The 25,026-nt window shown below is 32.6% G+C and overlaps 1 protein-coding gene and 1 non-coding gene across 2 annotated transcripts in view; both read right to left on the bottom strand.

Annotated features, from left to right (window-relative positions):
- LRRIQ1 (leucine rich repeats and IQ motif containing 1) overlaps positions 1–25,026 on the bottom strand; it is a 192,074-nt gene that overhangs the window by 913 nt on the left and 166,135 nt on the right. Inside the window, 2 exon segments of the mRNA XM_078074184.1 lie at positions 10,140–10,200; positions 12,597–12,729. Of these exon segments, the coding sequence (XP_077930310.1) occupies positions 10,140–10,200; positions 12,597–12,729 (194 nt within the window).
- LOC118530743 (U6 spliceosomal RNA) lies at positions 22,058–22,163 on the bottom strand. The gene has a single exon (XR_004914792.1). It is a non-coding gene; the product is annotated as a U6 spliceosomal RNA (small nuclear RNA).

Raw genomic sequence — 25,026 nt, 5'->3', positions numbered from 1 at the left:
ACCCTGAAGTAAAGGAAAATGTCATGATGGAAAGTAAGGCAGCCTCAAAAGAACTGGGATTTAACCCAAACCACAGGATGCTTGAAATCCTGTGAGAAAGCACTGTCCTAATGTTCTATGTGAGAAAAATTTAAGTAGAGCAAAATAAAGCCATAAAATTATCACTGTGCTTAAAAAGCTATCCCCATATGATGGGCTACAAAATCTCAAGAAAACAGAATCTAAAGATCATTCTCTTTCAAATTCAAATCTTTGCCCTTCTCCTTTTCATTCCCCTTCCCAAATTCTTCCCATTATCACAAGCATGAACTTCTCATTGTAAGTAAGCAAGTCTGTTATTGCTTAATTCAGAATAGAAACCCTTCTATGTCAGTCACTTTTTGATGTCCCTGGCTAAGTGATACAACTGTATTGTCAGAAGACCTCAGTAAAAAAAAAACAGTTTAAAAATGAAATAATTAACAAATGGCTTCCAATTTATACTTGTGATTGGTATGAAAAATGTTATACATTCTTTCTGAACTTTATTTCAATTAGTGTACAAAAGCACATATCTATTATTTCCATTAGAATAGCTCCATCAATACTAAGACTTAAAAAGATCCAGTCAAGAATAAGGGGGAAATACCAAAGCGATACAACAGTTTTGGTGAGATCAGTTACAAAACAAGGAAAAACATGGCAAAAACACAGGGACCCTCCTGCTAGCTAAAGAGGCTTTAACTACAAGACTCAAGATCTTAAAATCATATTTTATTTCCTTCAGTTTGAGGATATAATTTCACTACATCTATGTAAAAGTAGAAATCCAAGCCTTTTCCAAATATGATGATACCTACATGTCAAGAAAATATTTGTGAAGTATGCCTTCCAAAAATCTCGTTACCATCTAACCATTGACACCCAAAAGACTGTTTCTTCCAAAGTAGAAAGTAATTAATATCAGTTACTAAGTAGGCCAGACTATAAAAGGGAATCAAATTTAGAAGTGAAACTTAACATGAATAAACAATTTCACAATGGTGCCACCTGGCAGCTTAAATGCAAATCTAGATGTTTTATAAAGGGGTTAGTTAAAGGTCAGTTAGGACATCTGACATAGCCACATATCCATTAGTATTCCAATTCTATTTCTGAAAACATTGGCTTTCAAAATGAACATTATTCTTCCTTTAACTGTTAAGATGAATTTTTTTATGATTTCTTTGTTTTTTCTATATCATGCAAAATGGATACACTTAAAAACTGAATATGACCGACCATGCTTTTAACACTTATTCTACAAAAAATATATATATATATTCTACAAAAAAAATAGATGTTTAGGGGCGCCTGGGTGGCTCAGTGGGTTAAGCATCTGCCTTTGGCTCAGGTCATGATCCCAGGGTCCTGGGATCCAGCCCCATGGCGAGCTCTCTGCTCAGCGGGGAGCCTGCTTCTCCATCTCCCTCTGCCTGCCCCTCCACCTGCTTGTGCTCTCTCTCTGTGTCAAATACATAAATAAAATATTTTTTAAAATGTATGTTTAATTCTAAAACATTGTGATATTAAACATTTTGTATGGTTATACCATAATGAACAGTTTTGAGTCAATGTTAGGTAAGAATATTCTTATGTGCAATTTAATAGCAAATACTTATTAAATAGTAATTTTGCAAAATTCTCATATATCTTTGTTTTCTGAACTGGTCACATTTGTGGCTCCCACCTGCAAGGTTTATAATACTTCCCCCCCATATTTTCTTTTTTTTATTATGTTCAATTAGCCAATATATAGTACATCATTAGTTTTTGATGTAGTGTTTAATGATTCCCCCATATTTTCATAGTGAAATGAGGAGCATGAATTTTTGAACATGATTTCTAAGCATCTGGATCCTGATTCACCTCCAACCCATGAAAATTAATTAAAAATACAGAATCTCTGTCATTTAATAAAAAACAGGGAATTCCTCTTCTGCTTTTTTCATAAATAAGATTTTATTAAACACTTATTTATAAAATTTTAGAAGTGAAGATATCCTAAACAGCACACATAAAAATAAATACCTATTTCCTTATTATTTAGATTTTTTTAAAAAGAGAAATACAATTTATAAAGCAAAGTTAATTTATAAGCTATCTTATAAAAGTATTCAAAAAATGTGAAAATATTATTTTCAAAATTAATGTAAGTGGTATCTCTTTTCTGCAACTTGCTTATTTTCACTGTGCACTGTATTTGTGAGATCTAGATTTAATTCATTCATTTTACCCCTCCATTCATAATACATTATCATCATTGCACAAACCCCTTTTCTCATATAATAAGGCAGGGGCCTCATTATATAACATATGTGAGCATGGAAGGTACTTTAAATGTTTTATAGAGCTATAATTTACATGCAATGAAATGCATAGACCTTAAACATGAAATTCAATCACTTTCAAAATTTTTATTTTGAAGTAACTTAAAATTTCTATAGAAGTTGCAAAAATTGGTACTGAGAGTTCCCTGTATAACTTCCAGCCCCCTTCCCCAATAATCGAAGTGTGATTCATAAAACCAGTAAATTTACATTGGTGCAGTACGATTACCAAACCGCAGCCCTGATTAAGACTTCACCAGTTTTCACATGCACTATTTTTTTGGTTTGTTTATACTTTTATGACATTTTATCATACATATAAATTCATGTAATATCACCACAACCAGGATATAGAACTATTCCATTTTCCCAAATAAACTCCCCTGCTTTCCTTTTAGTCATATCCCTCTTCCTAACCTAATCACTGACAACCACTCATGTTCTGCATCACAATAATTATATTTTATGAATGTTATGTAAATGAAATCATACAGTATGTAACCTTTTCAGATTGTCTTTTTTTTACTCAGCATAATGTTCTTGAGATCCATCAAAATCTTTATACGTATCAGAGGTTTGTTCTAGTTTGTTGCTGTTTATTCCTTTTTATTATATGTCCATTCATATGTGCCACCATTTGTTTATCCTTTCAATCACTGAAGAAGATCTGACTTGTTTCCAACTTTTGGTTATTACAAATAAAATTACTGTGAACATTTATGTACAGGTTTGTGAATGAACATAAGTTTATTTCTCTAAGAAAAATGCCCAGGAGCAGAATTGTTGAGTCATATAAGTGCATATTTAACTTTATAAAAAATCAACAGTCTTTTTTCAAGTGGCTGTACCATTCTCAGCAAATGTATGAGAAATTCAGTTGCTCCACATATTTGTCAGCACTTAGTATTGTCAGTATTTTACTTTAATCACTCTAATAGGTGTATAGTGACATTATATATTGGCTTTAACAATTTTCCTAGTGATTAATAATGTTTAACATCTTTTCATGTGCTTATTTCTATCTGGGTAGTCTCTTAGGTGAAGTATCTACTCAAACCCTTTGTTCATTTTCTAATTACACTGTCCAGTTTAGTTATTTCTTACAGATGACTACTGTGATGGTTAATTTTATGTGTTGACTTGATTGGGCCACAGGGTACTGAGATGTTTGGTTAAACATTATTTCTGGGTGTGTCTTTGAGGGTGCTTTTGATGAGATTAGCATGTGAATCGGTAGACTAAGTATACCAGCTTGCCCTCTCAGGTATCATCTAATCCACTGAGGGCCTAAATAGAACAAAAAGGTGGAGGAAGGGAGAATTCACTCTCTCTGCTGGACAGATGAAGCTGGAACATAGGTCTTGTCCTGTCTTAAGACTGGAACTTAAAAAATCAGCACTTCCGGTTCTCAGGCCTTCAGACTTGGGCTGGATCTTACACTATCAGCTGTCTTGGTTATCAGGCAGTTAGACTTAGACTAGAACCTATACCATTGGTTCTCCTGGTTCTCAGGCCTTCAGTGTCAGACTGGAACTACACCACCAGGGTCTCCAGGGTTTCCTGGATCTCCAGCTTGCAGATCACAGGATTTCTTAGCCTCCATAATCAAATGAGCCAATTCCTTATAATAAATAATAATTTCGTATAATAAATAAACAAATCTATCTATAAAATCTCTTTATATCTGTATATACATCTCTCTCTCTCTCTCTCTCTCTCGATTCTATAGCTAGATAGACCAGAGGGCCAATGGTGTAAATTTCAGGCCAAGTCTGAAAGTCTTGAAATCAGGTAGTATGACTCTTCTTACTGTTGCTTTTCAAGATTGTACTGGCTATTCTAGGTTCTATATACATATATAAAGAGATTTTATATAAGATTTTATATATTAGATATAGATAAATACAGTTATAGATATCCTACTGATTCTGTTTCTCTAGTGTCCCCTGACTAATATAACTAGCAAATGGCTCCTTTGTACCTCTTTCCAGTAATTTATCCTCAGAAGCAACAACTGTTCTGATTTCTTTTACCATGGAGAGGTTAGTTTTCTCTGCTCTTGAACTTAATGTAAATACAATCATACAGAATTTTCATTCACTCTATTGATTTTGGTATTCACTTATGTTGCTGTATGTATCAGGAGCTCATTTCTTTTCATTTCTGAGTAGGTATGCCATTGTAAGAATATACCACAGTTTATCCATTCTGCTGTTGATAAACATTTATGTTGTTTGCATTTTTGGGGGGGTTTTATCAATAGAACTGCTATGTAATTTTCATACAGGTTTTTATGAAGACATGTGTTTTCATTTCCTTTCAGTAAACATCTAGGAGTAGAATTAATGGGTCATAGAGTAGGAGTACCTATAACTTTATAAAGTGCCTATTTTCCTAAATGGTTTTATCATTTTTCACTATACTAGTAATGCATGAGAGTTCTAGTTGTTCCATATCTTTGCCCACATTTGTGCTTTCTGGCTTTTAAATTTTAACAATTCTAGTGTTGTGTAGTAGTGTTTCATTGTTGTTTTAATTTAAATCAGTGTGCTTATTAACCATTCAAACATCTTCCTTTGTGACGTCTCTCAAAGCTTCACCATTTTTAAATAAATTGAGATATTTGTCTTTATATTATCAATTGTGGGAATTTTTTCTATATATTCTAGATACAAGACCTTTATTAGATATGTACATGTGGGGGAGGGATTGTTTGCATGCAGAGGGCTGTGGAGGGCAGAGAGAGGGCGGTGGGATGAAGAAAGAGAGGGAGGGAGAGAGAAAAAGAAGGAGGGGGAGAGAAAGAGAGAAAGAAAATACAAATTTTTCTCCTAGGATGTGATTTGACTTTTCATTTCTTTTTATTTTCTGAATTCTAAGTACAAATGTTTTAAATTTGAAGTACAATTTATCTTTTTTGATTTATGCTTTTTGTGTTCTATTTAAAAAAATCTTTGCCTTCCCTAGATTTTTGAAAATATCTTGCTGTTTTCTTCGGGAAATTTTAGAATTTTAGCAGTTATATTTAGGGCCATAATTCATCTCAAATTCATTTTTAAGATGTAAAGTAGGAATCAAGATTCACTTTTTTCCCTGTATACAGTTGTCCAGCACTATTTGTTGAGAAAAAAAATATTCTTTTCCTCTTTTGTTTTAGTACCTTTAAGGAAAATCAACTAACTTTGTAAGTGTGGTATTTTCTGTACTCTCTATTATTTTCCATTAATTGATTTTTTTTGTCTTTCTGCACATAACATATAGTCTTGGTTACTGACTGGGGCTTTATAGCAAGTCTTGAGATCAGGTAGTACGAGTCCTTTTTTCAAGATTATATTGACTATTCTAGATCTTTGGCATTTCCATATGCATTTTAAAATTTGTCCATTTCTACTGAAAAGCTTTCTAAGGGTCTATTGAATTTATATATCATTGAGAACTGACAACTTACAATTTGAGTCTTTCCACTCATGAGTATGATATATCTCTTTGATTTTTTTTAAAGCAATATTTGATAGTTATCATTATAGGAGCTTTGCACATCTTAATGTTAACATTATCCTTAAATATTTTGTTTTTTACATTGCAGTGAATAGAATATTTTTAATTAAAGTTTGTCGCTAATACATGATAGGGCGTACAAAGACCTACTTTTAAATTCTGACAGATTTCTTTCCAGAATGACTGTACCAGCTTTTCCTTTCACCAGCCGTACAGCAGTGTTTCCACATTATTGATAACACTTTGCATTACCCAATTTTCTAATTTTTTCCATTCTGATGAGGGTAGTCATGCAACTTCCTAGTTTTAATTTTTATTTCTCTGGTCATGTAACTGAGCATCTCTTTATACACATTTATGTATTAGTCATAATCCCTATAAACTGTCTATGTATGTTTTTTTTCTATCGTACTTATATTTTTTTCATTAGGTTACCTGACTTTATATTATTTATTTGCAGAAGTTCTTTTTATATCCTGATATTAAGCTATTATTAGTTTTAGGCACTGAAAATAATTTGTCCATGTCTGTAATCTGTCTGTTAACCTTTTCTATAAAATCCTTCATAGGGGGCACCTGGGTGGCTCAGTCGTTAAGTGTCTGCCTTCGGCTCAGGTCATGATCCCAGGGTCCTGGGATTGAGCCCCGCATCGGGCTCCCTGCTCAGCGGGAAGCCTGCTTCTCCCTCTCTCACTCCCCCTGCTTGTGTTCCTGCTCTTGTTATCTCTCCCTCCGTCAAATAAATAAATAAAATCTTTAAAAAAATAAATAATAAATAAAATCCTTCATAGGAATTAATATTTAATTTAAAACAGTCAAGTCAATCAAAAAAATTTTTGCCATATAATTTGTATTACTTATATCTTTTAAGAGCGTATTTCTTTACTGTTAAGTTGCAAATATATTCTCAATTATTTTATTTGATCAATTTTATAATTTTATGTTTCACATTTGAGTCTTCAAATCTTCTAAATTCCATTTGATTATTATAGTGTGTATGGGTTATATATAGCCCTGTTTTTCAACGCTAGTTTACTGAATTCTATTTGCCAAACGATTTGACCTTTCCCACCTTTGTTATATATCATATTCCAATACAGTCGCAGGTCTATTTCTGAACTAACTATTCATATCTTTTGGTCTATCTGCACCACAAAGTTTAGTTTTATACTAAGTCTTTATATGTTATGATGTAAGTTGGCTCTTCTTTTTCAAAGTTGACTTATATAATATTGGGTTCTTATCCATCAATACACATTTCAGAATGAGATTTTTCAGGTTCTTAAAAAAGCAGCTATAATTTTGGTTGGAATTGGTTTTACTTTATAGATTTATTTGGAGACATTTGACACATTTTATATGCTAAGTTGTTGCATCTACGAACAATAAACTTTCTGAGTATAGTGGATATCGCCATATGCCACTCAGATCACTTTTAACGACTGAGTCAGATTCTCCCAGCTGCTGAGAAAGTGTGGCTCTTAGCTGAATACCTCTCTGGAAACTGTCCTTAGCTAAAGATGGCTGCCTCGCCCAAACCACACCCTCTCCTGAGGAGATGTAGGAGCATAAGAGCCTGATCCTCTTGCCTCAAGCTGGGACAACTTAGAAGGGCCTTCACACCACTGGAGCTCATTTCCTCTGCTGCAACTCTATTGCATTTTACCTTTTCCCTCTGCTCAATTACGCTTCTTTCACCCCTCAAAGGAGTTGTTTCTGAAAGCCTTCTCCAACAAATGTCTTGCACTCAAATATAAGAATCTCAGAATATGTTTCCTGGAGAACCTGAACTTAGGACTGTCTTCTGCAGAAAAATCCTGCAGTTTGGAGTTTTGGGGGATAAATTTAATCAGCCATACAATTGTCTGGATCTATGGCATGTCTTCTGATATATATTTGAAAATAAGTAAAATAACTTATTTTCATTTTTCGCATTCCTGTCTGCCACACAAAATACTTTGATCTTATTTGGAAGACAGAGATGTTATTTATTAGCTTCTTCAAAACCCAAAATTTGAATGTTTTATTGTATCTTATTCTTACTCTTGAAGGTTAGTGAAGAGTATTCTGGATAATATTTATATCTATCTCTATTATTAAGAAGTAACTCCACTCTCTTTTGGCATGGATTGCTTCTGCTATAATGTCAGCTGTCAATATAATTATTATTCCTTTGTAGATAATCTTTCAATTAACTATGTCTCTCTTTTATGGTGTCCCGTCCATTGTTTATTTCAATTGTAATATTTTATACAGACAGAATTTATAGTAGGCTTATTTGCATATCCATAATAATTCTAATTAGAATTTGATCATTTTTGTTTTATAATTTTCTATCCTTTTATTATGGGTGTTTTGCTTATGTCTCGAAGGAAAAGTGGCAGCAATTGCAGATTTTTTTTTTAAATTTTACTTTCAGTTATGGCCTAGTCCCAGGTGTGCAATTGTCTGCCTTCAGTTTCCCAACACATTGCTGAGACTCTGGGCATTCAATTAGTCCAGTATCCTTTTTTAACATAAAAAAAATAAAATAAAACTGTTAATAGTCCAGTATCCTTTTGACATAAGTCCTTAATCCCTTCTCTTATCTCCATTTAAAAAAAAAAAAATGGAAATAAACAAACATACAAACAAAAAACTATTTCTGTTCTACCATTTACTTTGTTTTTGTATTCACCTGTACCTCTTCAATATCAAAAAAGCACTTATCATTGCTATGCATTTGTCATATATTTGAATATAGTATAATACAGTGGGATATAGAAGAAGGAGATTAATCTCAGAGCATTAATCCCATAGAACCATTTTTTTTTTTTTTTTTTTAAGTAGGCTCCATGCCCAGCATAGAGCCCAATACAGGGCTTGAACTCATGACCCTGAGATCAAGACCTGAGGTAAGATCAAGAGTCGATGCTTAACCAACTGAGCCACCCAGCCGCCCCTCTCATAGAACCACTTCAATTAGAAATCTACGCAGTCTGTTTTCATTCATTTTTAGAAGTATAATCATTCAATGTTAGTATCAGTTTCTTTATCCTGGCATTCTTTGGGACTTTTATATTGCCCATTTTGCTCCAAAGTGGCAACTCAACACTCTGTGAGCAATTGTTAGTAATATGCATGGTGTTCATAGCTTGAAGTATCAATTTTCCTAGGGCAATCTACATGCCACTCTGCCAGATGAGTCTGTATTAAAATGCAAGGAAATATTTGCTTAATGATTATTGCAAACCTGTGCATAGATTCTATAAATATTTTCATAAACACATTAATTTTTGCTATTGCCCTAATTTTGCTCTCTTTTCAGGAAAACACATTAATTTTAGCTATTGCCCTAATTTTGCTCCTTTTCAGGAAAACTCCTTGAATGAATTGTTCATGAGAATCATGAATATAACTGCTCTGGATACCATCATACTAGATGCTTTAGAAAGTGCATTATCTTTTTATGCTAAATTCTACTTGGCAAGCTAAATTATAATCAGTTTTCTTGGTGAATGTAGAATCTAAGCAAGGAGTATTAATTGGTTGATATAAATGGAAGGTGTCATAAAGTTAGGGTCACCTGAGGCATCCGTTTTCACCTGCCAAGGAGGCCGTACACTTCTGTCATTGGTTAGGGTACCCTTTCCTCTGGAAATTTCTGGAAACACATTGAAAATTTCTTGTTTTGTGGGCTCCATTTCTCTAGACTCCACATTTGCCATTCTCCTTCTGTTAACATAGTCTTCCTTCTAATAGCACATAGTACAATTGACTTTAGCAATGCACATATAGTTATACTATCTAGAGTCTTACACTCTGGTCAACGTGTTTAGAACTTAGTTGTTCCTAAAGCTTCAATAATTTATACTTTATTACTTAGAGGTTGAGTTCACAATTACTTGTTAATTTTTATCTGCTTTGATTTTCTAACTTGTGAGAGTATATTTCCCTCAGTATCCTACTCTTTTAAAATATTCAAGTAAATAAGTTCATTATGCAATTCCTGTTCAGAGTCATGTTATTTTAAAATGGTAGCATGTTAATATTTTTAAATCTACCATATAGAATCAATATTTTAAAGTAATATCAGATTTTTTTTTGTAATATCAGATTTTAAAGTTATATTACAAGTCAAGAAAACATGTTGTTATAACAGGTTATTATTTTAATATATAGTATTTTAAGATTACCCCAAATAGAGTTGTGATATTTTCATAATTTACACTAATTATGGTCATATTTTAAAGTGCCATTTACTGAGGACCAGCGTGTGCAACATTTTTCTGTAACTTTAAACACATTTCTTACCACAAGCTGAACTCTTCCACCATTAAGTACATCTGGATCTAACTCAGGCAAGAAGTGATTGCTGCATAGTGACAAAAACAAAAATTATATTATTATATAAATGTAGAGGAAGAATATGAAAGAAATGCCCAGTGAAAAGTTTGGGAAAATTAGTAATCTACAAAATGGAAATAATAGTTTTATTAAATTAGAGTATAGGCAAAGATATATACAAATTTACATATTTTCATAGTCATTGAAAATTCACTTTGACATAAAATTTAAATTTCTAAATAACACTTTAATGCCACTCTTCTTTGCCAAACAGAAATGCATATAAAGAGCAAAAATTTGAAAGTACCAATGATAGTTAATAAATTATAGATCATATAAATATTTCATTTACATTTACTTATATATCTTACTTGTCTTATGAGAAAATCAAAGCTTCCTATTTTTAAAACACCTATAGTGTGTTAAAGCATTATACTAATGCTCACCATTAATTTCTGTTTAAAACTAGAACACTGACATTTGGCTTTTTAAGAATTTCTGTTCTTGAAAATAATTTTTCTTAAAATATCATTACGTATTCCTTTATATATTTGCAAAAGATAAAGTGCATGAACAATTGCCTGTTGTGTCTTATGCTTAAATATAACTTATTTAGGAGTAAGGGATATTATTAAAGGTTTAAGTATATCTAAAATGCATCCTGAAACAATTTGCTTATATTTTTCACATTATCTATCCTAACGCTTTTTTTAAATCTCCGAACAAGACCTCTTATATCTGCTTAAAATAGATGGTAAACTATCAGTTATATCATATTTGTTTATAGTTCTAAGAATGTCATCTTATGAATTACACTAAATTAAGTCATACCAACATAAAAGAAATTGTGCTTGTATTAATTAGAGCACTTAGTAAAATAAAAAATTCCCAAATGCTGATTGCTTTATTCTTACTTTCTTTGCTCACAATGAAATATGACCAAATAATCCAGATTATAAAATGTTGTTTTAATTTCTCTTTCATTCTTCACTTCCTTTTCCATATTTTAAAAGAAATTACATGGATAGAATTGACCAATATGAAAGTTTCAGTTTATATATATTATATAAAAAAGAGATTTCATTTTTTACATATTTTAACCTGCTTCTAAATTAAGTTTTAACCCTCATAATTGTAGGATTTTATTTGTTAGTCATTTAAATAGTTATTACATTATATCATATGTATTGGAGGTTATATTTTATAGAATGCCTGGAAACAGTTCCAAAGCATCATCTACATTTAGATTCAATATTTATTTATATATTTAGTAAGTGTTTATAATAGCACTTCTTTATTATTTTATTATTTTTATTTTTTATTATTTTGTGGATATATGTAGCTAAAATGAAAGTCCTAAAATTTTATGTCAAAAATATTATTATTTCTGGACTTTTATTTCCCTAAAACTTTGGTTCAGTGGTTATGAATATATATATGCTTTATACCACATTGCTGTGGGCTGAATTTTGTTTCATCAGAATTGATATGTTGAAGTCCTAACTCTCAATACCTCATAATGTGATGTATTTGGAGATAGAGCCTTAAAAGAGGTAATTGAAGTAAAATAAGGTCATATGGGTAGGCTCGAATCCAATATAACCAGTGTCCTTATAAGAACAGGAGATTAAAACACAGACAACAGAGATGGAAGGATGATTGTGTGAGGGCACAGTGAGAAGGCGGCCCTCTGCAAACATGAAGATAGACCTCCAAAAAACCAAACTTGCTAACTCCTTAATCTTGAACTTGTAGCCTCCAGAACTGTGAGAAAATACATCTCTGCGGTTTCAGCCACACAATCTATGGTATTTTGTTATGGTGGTAGAAAACTAATACATACATTAATGTAACAAAAATTAATTGATTACCTATTATATTCAAGTTTCCTTGTTTGTTACTAAGGGATATAAACATTTGATATCCTCAACCTTGTGAGCTTACTTCTATCTTGTGAGATAGATAGATGATATTAACATCTCACTATAAAGGAGAAGAAACTGAAGCATGGAGACATCATTGGAAATTAGTTACATGACTGGGAAAGTGGCAGCACAGTGTTGAATTATAATTTTAACCGCCAAATGTAAATGATAGAAATGACACAAAATAAAATATAACCTCTAATACATATGATATTTATAAACAGTTAATGAACACCATGCATTTTACTTTATAAAGTAGAATCATTTGTGTGGTTCATCTGTTGGTTTTAAGCATTACAGGAAGAGTTCTCAAACATTTTAAGGTGAAAAATATAAAGAGTGATTAAATCTCTCTATAGAAGAGGCCTTTTATAAACTGGCAATGGGTGTATTGGCCTTTGACTATAAAGTCATGTTTGTTTTAGCACAATTAACCTAGGTTTCACTTTTCAAGATGTGTTTACGATACAAAAATCTAATTTAAAGGAAATGACCTCACCATTTTATATTTCTGGAATTAGTTGTTTCATGAATCCCAACCTGTGTGTGAAGCCATTGGTATGTGTATTCTTTACTCCTTTCTAATTTTTCATTTGCCTTGGTATCCCTGTAGGTAAGTTCTTCTTCCTTACCTGGGGAAAAAATGGAAGTTTTATTTGTTATTTAAAGAGATTAAAATTTGGCCGAGTAGTTGTCTAGGCAAACAATTTTATCAAAAGAAAGAAAAAAAAGACTAATTCATGGGAGCTTAATCATCTGTAAGAAAAATGTCAGTCACTTACAGATTAAGTAATCTTCCTGCTTGAGTTTCAAACTCACCTATTTTGAAAAATAAAATGTTTCGATGCAGCCAACATCTTATAGGACTTGCTTTTTTTCAGTTTTTAAATTAAAAATTCAAAGAATTATTTTTGGTAGATAATAGAATTCTAGTATAAGAAGAATATCTGTCCCCTATGATGTCTTTTCAGGCTTATTTTAAAGTCTAATTGTTCTTACACTAACCTTATACATACGTAGAATTCATAAATTATATTGAGGGTATTTGAAACAGAGTTTTAATTTTGTATATAAAACTAAGCTTGGTTTGTGTAAGCTAATACAATATTTTAAACTAGGAATACAATTATATAAGGTTTAGGGAACCTGTTCTTATGCCAGAGTAGCTATTTCAAAAAAGGAGGTGAGGAAGCATAATATAAATGAATATGGGAAATATGCAAGGGGAGAAATTATACAAGGTAAGAATACAAGGTAACAAATACAAAGAAAGAGTAAAGAAAAAGAAAAAAATTAAAAATCCAACCCTTATATTTAAATGTAAAATTTATACATTTGTATTTTTTTTTAAATCTATAGATGTTACTACTATGACAATGCCATGCATTTCAGAATTACACCAAAGATCTGCTGTTTTAGAGCCTTCCTCCATGGACTAGATCTTTTTTGGAGCCATTATCATGTTTAGGGACTTACTAGCTTTGTAGGATTGGCTGACAGTACACCAGAGAAAGGTACCTCTTGAAAACTAACTCATGGTAATCAAACTAACAAGAATCCTATAATTTAAAACGTAATATTTTATATGTTGATTTATTAATTCTTTCACTATAGATCTTTGTACACAGAAAAGTCACCATATATTTGCAAGTTGTTTGGAAAACAAATGAAGCATGGTGCTTCGAATGCTTGGTGCAGGTGCTATACACAGTCATACATACACATAAAAGGTTAGCATTTGTCATTCTGAATATGTTGGGAGCGATACATCTACCATGTCTCTTTTCCTTAAAAGTTGCTGCTGAAATTAGTAAAATGACTCTAGTTCAAAGAGATATTGTAGCCAGTTCTTAGAAAAACTAAAAATCAGCATGTTTATTTCTCTAGACTCCATGTTACTTAGCAAAGTTAACTTGCTGTTACTTCTCATGCCACCTTATGTTTCTAAAATGGCCACATCTTTTGCATCCTGAGCTTAAGCCAACCCCTCCATATTTGCTATATTGGAGGAACAATTACTTCACATGCAAGGACTGACCATTGAATCCATGAGCAGACACCATTCTGGTAAGTGGCCATATAGGTTATACAGAAACTATAAGAGGGACTCAAACAAAGGGAACATTTGGCGTTGCCACGTCCAATTACTGCACAGCATTAAGTCTTTTCTCTAGCAGAATCCCAGCCTTTTATCCACCTTTCTTGGCTGACCAGACCAGATGGTGGACCCATAATTACAGTGATAGAAAAAAGTGAGGACTCAGTGACCACTGATAATCAACTGAGCCCATAGCTAAAAACTTATCTACTCTTGATATGTAAAGAACCCTTTCGTAACAATTATACTTTTAGCTAAAAATAAAAATTATCTGTCTTTCTGTTTTTTAAAATAATGACAAATACTTGCAATAATCACTTTTTACAGTACTCATTTTGGAAAGTTTTCCTCAACTCTACAATAACACTCCATAAACCTTAAGTGGTTTTACATCAGAGTTCAGCTAAGGTTCTAAACAACAATCCCTGAGTAAAGATGAGAGATTTCACTGTAAAGGTCCAGTTCATATTAACCATTTTAACCCTAAGGCATAGACTGGTAGATTGGCATGTGCTCAGTGTAATAAACAGAACAAGCATATTGGTGAAGTTGGCTGGATGTACCTGAAGATACTGTAATTTATATGCTGAAAAAATTGATTCTGTTTTGGCTAAAGCATTTCAGGATTATTCCTGTCATTGAGAAGAGGAAAATTAGATTAACTCTTTTAAACTTGTAGAAGAAGTTCTGTTTTGAGCATCTCACACCGGAAGAATAATGGTGATTTGGATTACTTAATGGATGCTTGTCATTAGTCAGGATGTCCAGTAAAATCTTTCCGTTGTAGAAGAGGCACCATTCTACCTGCAGAACTCAAACTGCTTTACTTCCTGTCCTTTACTACTTTTCTGGGTCTTGCTTCATGAATTTCTGGAATCATAACCTAAGAAAAAAAGGTCTTTCCTTTGATTCCTACTGTCCCCTAGTAACTGCTGGCTACATATGCTCCTTTTCTTCAAAACACAAATTTGAGTAATTTTATTTAAACAAATTGTTAAACTTTTTTATTATAAAAGGAATACATTCTTATTATAGACAATTTAGAAAAGTAGAGAAAAGTAAAAAGTCAAAAAGAAAAAAAAAAGGAAAGAAAATCCACAAAAATCCCACTATCCAAAAATAACCCCTGGATAATATTTTTTAAGGCATTTCCTTGTAGTTCTTTTTTTAATAGATTTTTTTTGTTTTTGTTTACATAAAATTGTATGTATTCTATACATCCTACTTTTCTGTTAGTACTATAACAAATGTATTCTATGTAATGGAAATCTCATCCTAAACATAGTATTAGTTGTTATACACTATGATATACCAACTTGTTACATGATAGGTTTCTAATTATCTATTTAATTGATCTGTTTTTCAGGTGGAATTAAAGACAACATCTATAAAACTTTAAATATTTTGAGAAACGATATAATCTATATTGTCAAATAGTTGTAAAAGCTTTCACCAATTTACCATAGACTATTGGAGATTACTCATTTCACTGAGTCCTTGGTCAACACTGGGATATTAAATATTTTAAAGTTCTTGATAATATGACAAAAATGTTGTCTAATGTGGACTTAATTTATACATTTTTACTGCTAGTGAGATTGAATGTTATTCCACGATTACTTATTAATTTTAAACCGAATAGCGTAAAATACTTTCTTGTTTTCCCCAGTTCTGCTGGATCCTAATATTTCTCTTTCTGTTTTTAATTGACCATTCATAATCCTTTATCTACTGGTGCAAATATTTTCTCTTGCCTATTGTTTGATTTTAGTTTCTACTGTACTTTCAAAAGGAGCAACTTTCTTTCTAGGCATACAAATTTATTGCTAAATATCTTCTAAACTACAAGTCATTTTCCCCTCATAATTTATAGGTTCTTATCTCCCAATTCAATAAACTCATGTAAAAGAAGATATAAGTTTTCAGGGACAAATTCTATACTCTTTGAATACTTTCCCTTTCACACTAAAAGATATTGGTTAACAAAATTCTTTTAAGAGAAGTCTACTCCTCGTTTCTATTTCTTCACTTTCCATTCCCACCTTAAATTATTGCAATTGAAATTGTCCTTACTGAGCACTGTCTTAATCTAACAAACACATTTATTTCATCTTAATTGACCTCTCTGCTGAATTCAACTACACGGGTCATTTCTTTTGTCTTAAAACTCTCTTTTCTGCAGGACATTGAAACACCAGACTTCAAGTGCTCCCTTTCATGCTTCTTTATAGATTCCTTTAGATGTGTTCCTCATTCTACAAGTATCTAGGACCCCCACCCCACCCCACTCTTTGCCTGGCACTGCACTGACTTCTGATGATAGTCAACCAGATAGACATTGTGTATTACTTCATGGGGCTGGCAGCTAAGTATTGCCAGCTTCTATTTTATTCCTGTTCTCATATACAGCTGAACTTCAGAATCACAGCTTGTTTTTACCATCATCATCCTACTAAATCTGTTTTGCCTCCTGAATTCCCAAGTCATCCAGACCAGGTATTCTGGAGTCAGCTTTGGCTGCTCATGACTTACAGTACCAACATCTAATCAGAAACTAGATCTAGTCTACCTGCTCGGTATGTCACTAATAACTGGTTCCTCCTTTCTATCCCCACTACCCATTTTACTTCAGGCTCCATTTTGAAAGAAGTGAGCAGCCTTGTATATGGTGACGTAAGTGCAAAGGTACCTTTCTGACCTATCACAGTAGAAGAGGCACCCTTTCTCCTAAGCACAGTGCTTTCAACTCTGCTCTGGATCCCAACCTTTTCATAAAATCTAGGATCTCTTATTTATCAGTATTTTCTTTTCTTCCGTATTTCTAGTATCTGTCAGAAATGGCTTTTACCTTCCCCTCTAGCTACTCTTCTCTCTCCTTCCCTAATCAGATAAACTTGGTAGATAAAGACCAGTCTCTGTTGACTTATTACAATTCATGCTTCAGCTCACTGCAAGATGCCTTCTTCATTGGAACTGTTCACATCAAGATGACTAATACTGCTAAATCCTTAGGACTTTTTGAAGTTACTATCTTACTGACTCCTCTATAATATTATTATACATTGTTGTCCGGTCCTTCCTTCTTAAAAGTCTTATTTCCTTTGGATTTTGTTTCATTACACCTTCTTGTTTTTTCTCTGACCTTTTGTCTAAACCCCAGTCTCCTGCAAGGGCTCCTCCTCCCTTGTCATCCCTTCTGATCTCAGGATTCTTTTTTGGGGTTCGAACCTGGCCCCATTTACTCTTAGGCTAGACTTTTCCTGTGTGAGGATATTCATCCAACTTCTTCAATCACCTTCATTATTTCCTTCTGAAACATGTATTCATCCAAAGCTTCGACACTTAGACATCCTACAGATAATATAAACTGAGTATGTAAAAAAGCTGAACTCATGTATTTTCCTACCTTTTACAAGGTCCCATAATGCTACCACCATTGTCAATATATAAGTCAGAAACCAGAGTCTTTGATCTTCCAACACTGCATTTATTACTCAAATTAAGTTGGAGATGCCCTCTAAAGGTTCCTATAGAGACTCCATGATAGCATTTATTACATCATATTTTATTTTCCTATTCATGTGTCAGTTTTGCCTACTATAAATAAGCTCTTTAAGGGGTACACAGTAGGATAGTGCTCAAAAATATTTGTGAAATAATGGAATAATTGTCATAGTTGATTAATGGTCTGTCAGTGCCCTGACAAAAGTAGAGCTGGAATTTAGATTTTTAGCATGTAGACAAACCATTTGGTGCATTGCGGAGGGTAATACATTCCCATACATAATTAACTTAATCATTATAATAGAAACTTTAGCTCTGAAAGTCATGGCTCGTTTGAGATAAAAATTGACAATGAAGGATGGCAAATTTAAAAAAAAAAAACTACTACATCATATAAGGCTACTTTCTAAAATGTCCACAGTGTACACAATCCTAGAGGAAAGCAGTTCAGCTTTAAGAAGTTCACTGAAAGAAATGAAGTCTCTTTTGGAATTAACGGAAATATTATTCTTTTCTTCATGAAAAACAAAATAAGTGTTCATTAAACCCATATGCTTCAAATAAATGTTTTCTAAATTACCAGTATAGCATAAATATCCTACATAGAGGGAGATTAAGATTCAATTATCATTTGGGAAACACACAAAAAGCTAATTATTTATATTTTAAATATATATGGCAACCCTCCCATGACTATTTTCCTTTCCTTTAATGGTCTTTCTTAGTAATATAATAAAAACGTATTCTTGGTTTCATGGATAGAGATGAGTTCATCTCCTTACCAAAAGCTTTTGGAGGACATAGTTGCACGATGAGCAAAATGGAAATGTTTTTGGTAACTTTGATAAATGGCTGATTCTATGTCTCTCATGCTGGAAACACTAAAAATATGTTTCCATTTTAAAGTATAAGTGGTCTGTACATGTTTATTAAAAGAAGTTATTGCATCATACCTCACAAATAAATCACAAATAAAATTGGAGTTTGGCATAAATGTTACACTAACAGAATTTTAAATTCATTAACATCTGTATAAATACTTGTTGATAGGGTGTTTATGGCTTCTTCCTTAACCAAGCCAATCTGTTGCTGGGAATTTGACAGCGTTGGCATGAAACCAGTAACTCTCTAAGATCCATTTGTGTGTGACAAGCAACATTCCTATTCTTTTAAAATATATTTAAATATGTAATTGATCACTAAGGAAAGTGACTTCATGAATAAAGAAGAGGATTGTTGTTGCAAAACTTTAAAAACAGAAATTTTGGGAATAGAGCCAACGCTGTATGTAAGGGTCAAAGGCTAACAGCAGCACTAATCGCTCCTTTACATATTTCACTATATTTTATGGGAGGGAGGCTAAAAAAAAAAAAAGTATTAGAATGAAAAATACTTGCTAGTTTCTGATATTTAAATTAATTCTCAAAATTTGTCTGTTTGGGGGTTGGGTGATACATAAAGTATACGAATGACGTTTAGGAAAGTAAAGGAGAAGTTAGTTACTAAATTGTCTTCTAAAATCTATAGATTTTGCAGATACAATTTTCAATATTATAGAATTGCTATATTTAAGTGAATCCCTCTGGAATAACAGAACCATTCTTTCACAAAGTCTATGTAGTTGTGCATATTAACCAATTATAACAAGTCTTCTGTATTCAACTTATATATGATTCTACTTGAAAGGATATGTTTTGCCATTTGTATTGGTCAGTTGAATTTAAACTCTTCACTATCTTTATAGTAAAGCACCAAATACTACATAAAGAGTCATTCTTTAGTTTCTTCTGTGAGAGCCACATAAGTCAAGAAAATTGCAGGTTGTTAAAGTCATGTAGTCATATGTATAGTCATATTAATGTATAATGTGTCTCCATGTTTGCTGTTAACCAGAGCCAGGACAAGGGTAAGTCAAGTGGGGCAAATGAAATATTTTACTTTAGGCACAAAATTTAAGGAGGTAACAAAAATCTCAGGAATCAAGGTAAATAATATTTTAATGTAATATTTTAAAGTAAAAACTAATGCAAAAATCCTAAACAAAATGTAAAAGTGTTAAATGACAGGATCAGTAACAGTGCTATGCCAAGCTATTTGGGAACCTGAGATAAAAGGAAAAATAAGTAATACTGATCCTTCACTGTCATGGCATTGGCAGGTTTACCCATTTCTAAGTTACAGTAAGTGTTAACAGGATATTACTTTTAGAACTACCCAGCAGTCATTGTCTAAGATTGCATTTTACATTTCCAATGAATCTGGCACACCACTTAATTTTTCACTAGAAAAGGCTCTGGAATTGTGATATATGAGAAATTAATTCTAGGATAAATTAATTCAGTCTATATTGAAGAGTCTACACTTTAGTCATTTATCTGCCTCGCATCTATCTTGCACGTAATAAGTTGTTTTTTTTCACTTACTAACTGTGTAATGTTGGGCAAATTACCTACCTTCTCTCTGTCTGTTTTTTCTCCTAAAATGTATATGATAATATAAAGTAATAGAACATGTATAATGCCTAACATATATTAAGGATTTAATAACTCTAGCCATTTTGCTATTTTTTTAAGTTAAATGAACTCTATTATGCATAGCCTTAATGCTATCTCAGTTGCCATGGGCCAAGACTTAGCTATCCTGGAGGTGAGACTATCTGTAAGAGTCTCTAAATCCAGGCCAAGATCAAGGTTCCAGGGGGTCACTGGAAGGATCCCAGGATTAACCACAAAACTAGACAGAACAATTTTCTGGGGGGAGTCCAGGAAGTCCTTGTTCAAAGAATTCCAAATCTATAACAGGTATTTTTTTAAATGTATTTTATTTCATAATATATGAGGATTTTAGTGTGTCTTTAATAAAGAAAAGTTAATTTCCAAAAGATAACAAGGATACACAGTCCTAATTGATTTCAAGTTATTTCAAATAATTTTTAGCAATTGCTCAGTAATAACCATGAAGGAGGTTCCATTGACATGATTCTCTCCTGTTTCACTCTCTCAATTTAATTACTCTTGGAAAATATTCCCATATCCAACCTAGACTCCCTCAGGGAGTGTTAATACAGTAGGTCATCCAAACTAGGGCCCCACCCAATAGAATATTGGAGAGGCAGATGATGTAAGTAGGTTGGCTTTCAAAATAACACGGTCATAGTGGCCATATAAATATTACTGCCACCTGTTTTTTGTTTGTTTGTTTTTGTATAGTTGGACTTCAGGTTCTTGACATATATAAAAGCTTCTGCTCTTGGTAAAAAGACATCACTAATTCTACTCATTTATGTATATTTATTAATCATGAGCCAAATATATGGTTGATTTCCTTTACTAGTTTTATTTCAAAAGAAGTCAGTAAGTGGTATTATATTGATACACTAATGATAGAGGAGTGATGGATCCAATTAAACATTTTTGTATCATTGTAATCATTGTTTTTTTATAGCTACAAAACAGAAATACTTATCATACATATGGTTTATACATTCATAATGCATTTCTCATTGACTATTAATTTCTGCCTCTGATGATTTCTCTACCTGTCAAATAAGAATACAGATATGTTTCTGTTACAGACAGAGCTAACATCACATATTGAATATATATTAAAATACTGCTTGCACTATACAAAACTAGTAAATATAAGTAAAAATTGTCTTTCACAATTGTTTTTTAGAGAAAGAGAGAGAGAGAGGGTGGGGCAGGGCAGAGGGAGAGAGAGAGAAAATCTTAAGCAGGCTCCACAACCAGCATGGAGCCCAACTCCAGGCTCAATCTCACAACCCTCAGATCATGACCTGAGCCGAAATCAAGAGTCGAACGCTTAAGGGACTGAGCCACCCAGGTGCCCCTTTTTCACAATTTGAATGACAAACATATTAGAAACTAACAATCCTGGTCCAAAACTTATTGTTTCCCATAGGTTCATTTAAACAAGTATCCCCATAGACTGAATATTTTGGTTTTCTAAGTGTATACTTTATTAATGCAGAATTTTTATCTTTCATTATATTTTGTTTAGAAAGATAGATTTTTATTTTATGTAGCAGAAGTTCATTTGTAAATGAATCAGGGCCTCCATTCATTGATTTCACTTTTAATTGAAAAGATAGATAAAAGTATTATTAATCTATTTATACTCTAGTGAGGAAAAAAGTCAAGATAGGCATTACCAGTCTTCCCTACAAAATTAATGTTTAGCTTTAAACTACTTATATAAATATTGATTTGGGGAACATCTTTATTTTTTTGAAGGGGAAATTGGGGGTGGGGTTTGAAGCTGGAAGGGACTTCAATTGGTCAAGTCACTTTGCTTATCAGAGACATAGTTTTGTCATTCATCAACATTAGAAAGGAAAGCAAAATATGGAACACTTTATGAATCTGCATTTTATCCTTGTGCAGAGGCCATGCTAATTTTCTCTATATCATTCCAATTTTAGTATATGTGTTGCCAAGTGAGCACAGAAAGCTCTTTTTATCATTTTATTTTGTTGTGATATATACAATGTACACAAAATATTGCATATAGCAGGTGTTTACAATTTTAGGATTTATAAGTAATTATAAGTATGTAAAGATTATATATTATATAAATTATGCATAAATTGTTTAAAATTATTATATAAATACAAATATAAATACATACTCCATTTGACCTCTTATCATTAAAAAAAAAAAATAGAACACAGCTTGCACATAAGTCCTGTTCTAAAGTCTCTTCTCTTAGGGATAACCACTATGCTAAATTTTATAACCTTGACTTTCTTGATTTACTTTATAATTTTTCCTATCTATGTATTAAGCAAGCTTTGCTTGCTACAATTCTGTGGGTATTCTCTTGTGTTCATTTGTTCAATATTGTTTTGAGATTCATCTTTGTTGCTGTGTATACATGTAGTTCATTATTTTTCAGCACTGTACTATATTCCACTGTATGGATGTATTAGAGTTTATCCATTCCATTGTTGTTGGACACATGGGCTGTTTCCAGTTTTGGACTATTAAGAAAAAACACTACTCTGACTATCCGTGTACAAGTTTCTATACAGCAAGCATTTAAGAATGCCCTCTTTAATACCCATCACCAGGCCAACCCATCCTCCCACCCCCCCCTCCCCACCAGAACCCTCGGTTTGTTTCTCAGAGTCCACAGTCTGTCATGGTTTGTGTCCCCCTCCGATTTCCCCCCCCTTCATTCTTCCCCTCCTACTATCTTCTTTTTTTTTTTTTTTGAACATATAATGTATTATTTTTTCAGACGTCCAGGTCTGTGATTCCACAGTCTTACACAATCCCACTGTTAATTTTGGAACAATTTAAATCTTTGAAGTTTAGTATTTCAATTCATAGATTTATTTAGTTTTTCTTTAACATTCTTGATAGAGTTTTACAATTTTCCTAATAAGGTCTTGCACATATTTTGTGAGACACATTCTTTGGTATATAATTTTAAAAATACTATCACGGCACTGTGAATTGTGTAAGACTGATGAATCACAGACCTGCACCTCTGAAACAAATAACACATTATATGTTTAAAAAAAAGGGGGGGGAAGATAGTAGGAAGGGAAAAATGAAGGGGGAGAAATCGGAGGGGGAGACAAACCATGAGAGACTATGGACTCTGAGAAACAAACTGAGGGTTCTAGAGGGGAGGGGGGTAGGGGATGGGTTAGCCTGGTGATGGGTATTAAGGAGGGCACATATTGCATGGAGCATTGGGTGTTATATGCAAACAATGAATCATGGAACACTACATCAAAAACTAATGATGTAATGTATGGTGACTAACATAATAAAATAAAAAAATACTATCACATCTTCTTTATCCATTCATCAGTTGATGGACATTTGGGAGAGGGAAACAAGCCACAGTGACTCTTAATGATAGAGAACAAACTGAGGATGGATGGAGAGAGGTGGGTGGGGGATGGGTATTAAAGAGGGCACTTGTTGTGATGAACACTGGGTGTTGTATGTAAGTGATGAATCACTGAATTCTACCCCAGAAACCAATATTGCACTGTATGTTAACTAACAAAATAAAAAAAAAAGTACTGTCACAGGTTGAAAATTTTTTCCTTCCTGGTTGTTTGCCTATAATGCTAGGTTTAAGATTAGAGTTAAGGTTAGTTTCAGTATCATATTTTTCTAAGACTTGATCATTTTCTCCAAATTTTCAAATGTACTGCCATAGGGTTGTTCACAATATTTCCTTACTATAGTTTTAGACTGTATCATTTGTCATCCTGCCTCATTTTCATTGCTGATACTGGTTATTTGTGCTTTCTTTTTTATTTTCATAATCAGACTTGCCAGGAATTCATCAAATTTCTTTCAAAAAATTTAGCTTTATTGATGAATTGATTTACTTTAAAAAAATTCATTGGCTATTGCTTTTATATTATGATATATAGATTTTTTTATTATTTAGTTATTTTTTAAAATATTTATGATTTTTTGACTCATGAATTTTTCAGATGTTTCCTAATTTCCAAGAGAGTAAAGATTATCTAGTTATATTGATTTATCATTCATTTATAGTATTAGTTCATTATTAGTACTATCATCATTAGTATTATTGGTATCATTCATTTATAGTTTATTAGCATTATATTCAAAAAACATACTGCACATGATTTCAATTAAGTAATTTTTTAAAAGATTCTATTTATTTATTTGACAGAGAGAGACACAGCGAGGGAGGGAACACAAGCAGGGGGAGTGGTAGAGGGAGAGGCAGGCTTCCCGCTGAGCAGGGAGCCCGATGTGGGGCTCAATCCCAGGACCCTGGGATCATGATCTGAGCCGAAGGCAGACGCTTAACGACTGAGTCACCCAGGTGTCCTTCAATCCTTAAGTAATTTTTGAGACCTGATTTAAGACCAGTATAAGTCAAAGTTTTGTAAATGTCTTGTGTGCTTCCTCCAGTTGTTGTTTTATATATGTCCTTTAAGCAAATGTTATTAAATTGGTTTATCAAACCATGTCTTTACTGATTTTTTTGAGTGCTTGTTCTATAAATTAATAAGAAAGATATAATAAAAATCTCAATATAGTTTGGAATTTTTGACTTCTCTTTGGTACTTCTTTAATATAAAATAACAGCATTCATTTTTTTAGAGCAGTTTTAGGTTTAAAACAAAATTTGAAGGTATAGACATTTCTCTGTATACTCCCTTCCTTACATATTCAAAACCTCTCCCATTATTGACATACTTCCACTCCCCACCACAGTGGTACCTTTGTTATAATCTATGAACCTACACTGAGACATCATAATCATTCAAAGTCCATAGTTTATATTAGGGTTCACTCTTGATGTT

Source organism: Halichoerus grypus, chromosome 6 (assembly GCF_964656455.1).
Source record: "Halichoerus grypus chromosome 6, mHalGry1.hap1.1, whole genome shotgun sequence".
Classification (NCBI taxonomy): domain Eukaryota; kingdom Metazoa; phylum Chordata; class Mammalia; order Carnivora; family Phocidae; genus Halichoerus; species Halichoerus grypus.
This window is presented reverse-complemented; position numbering and strand designations above follow the sequence as displayed.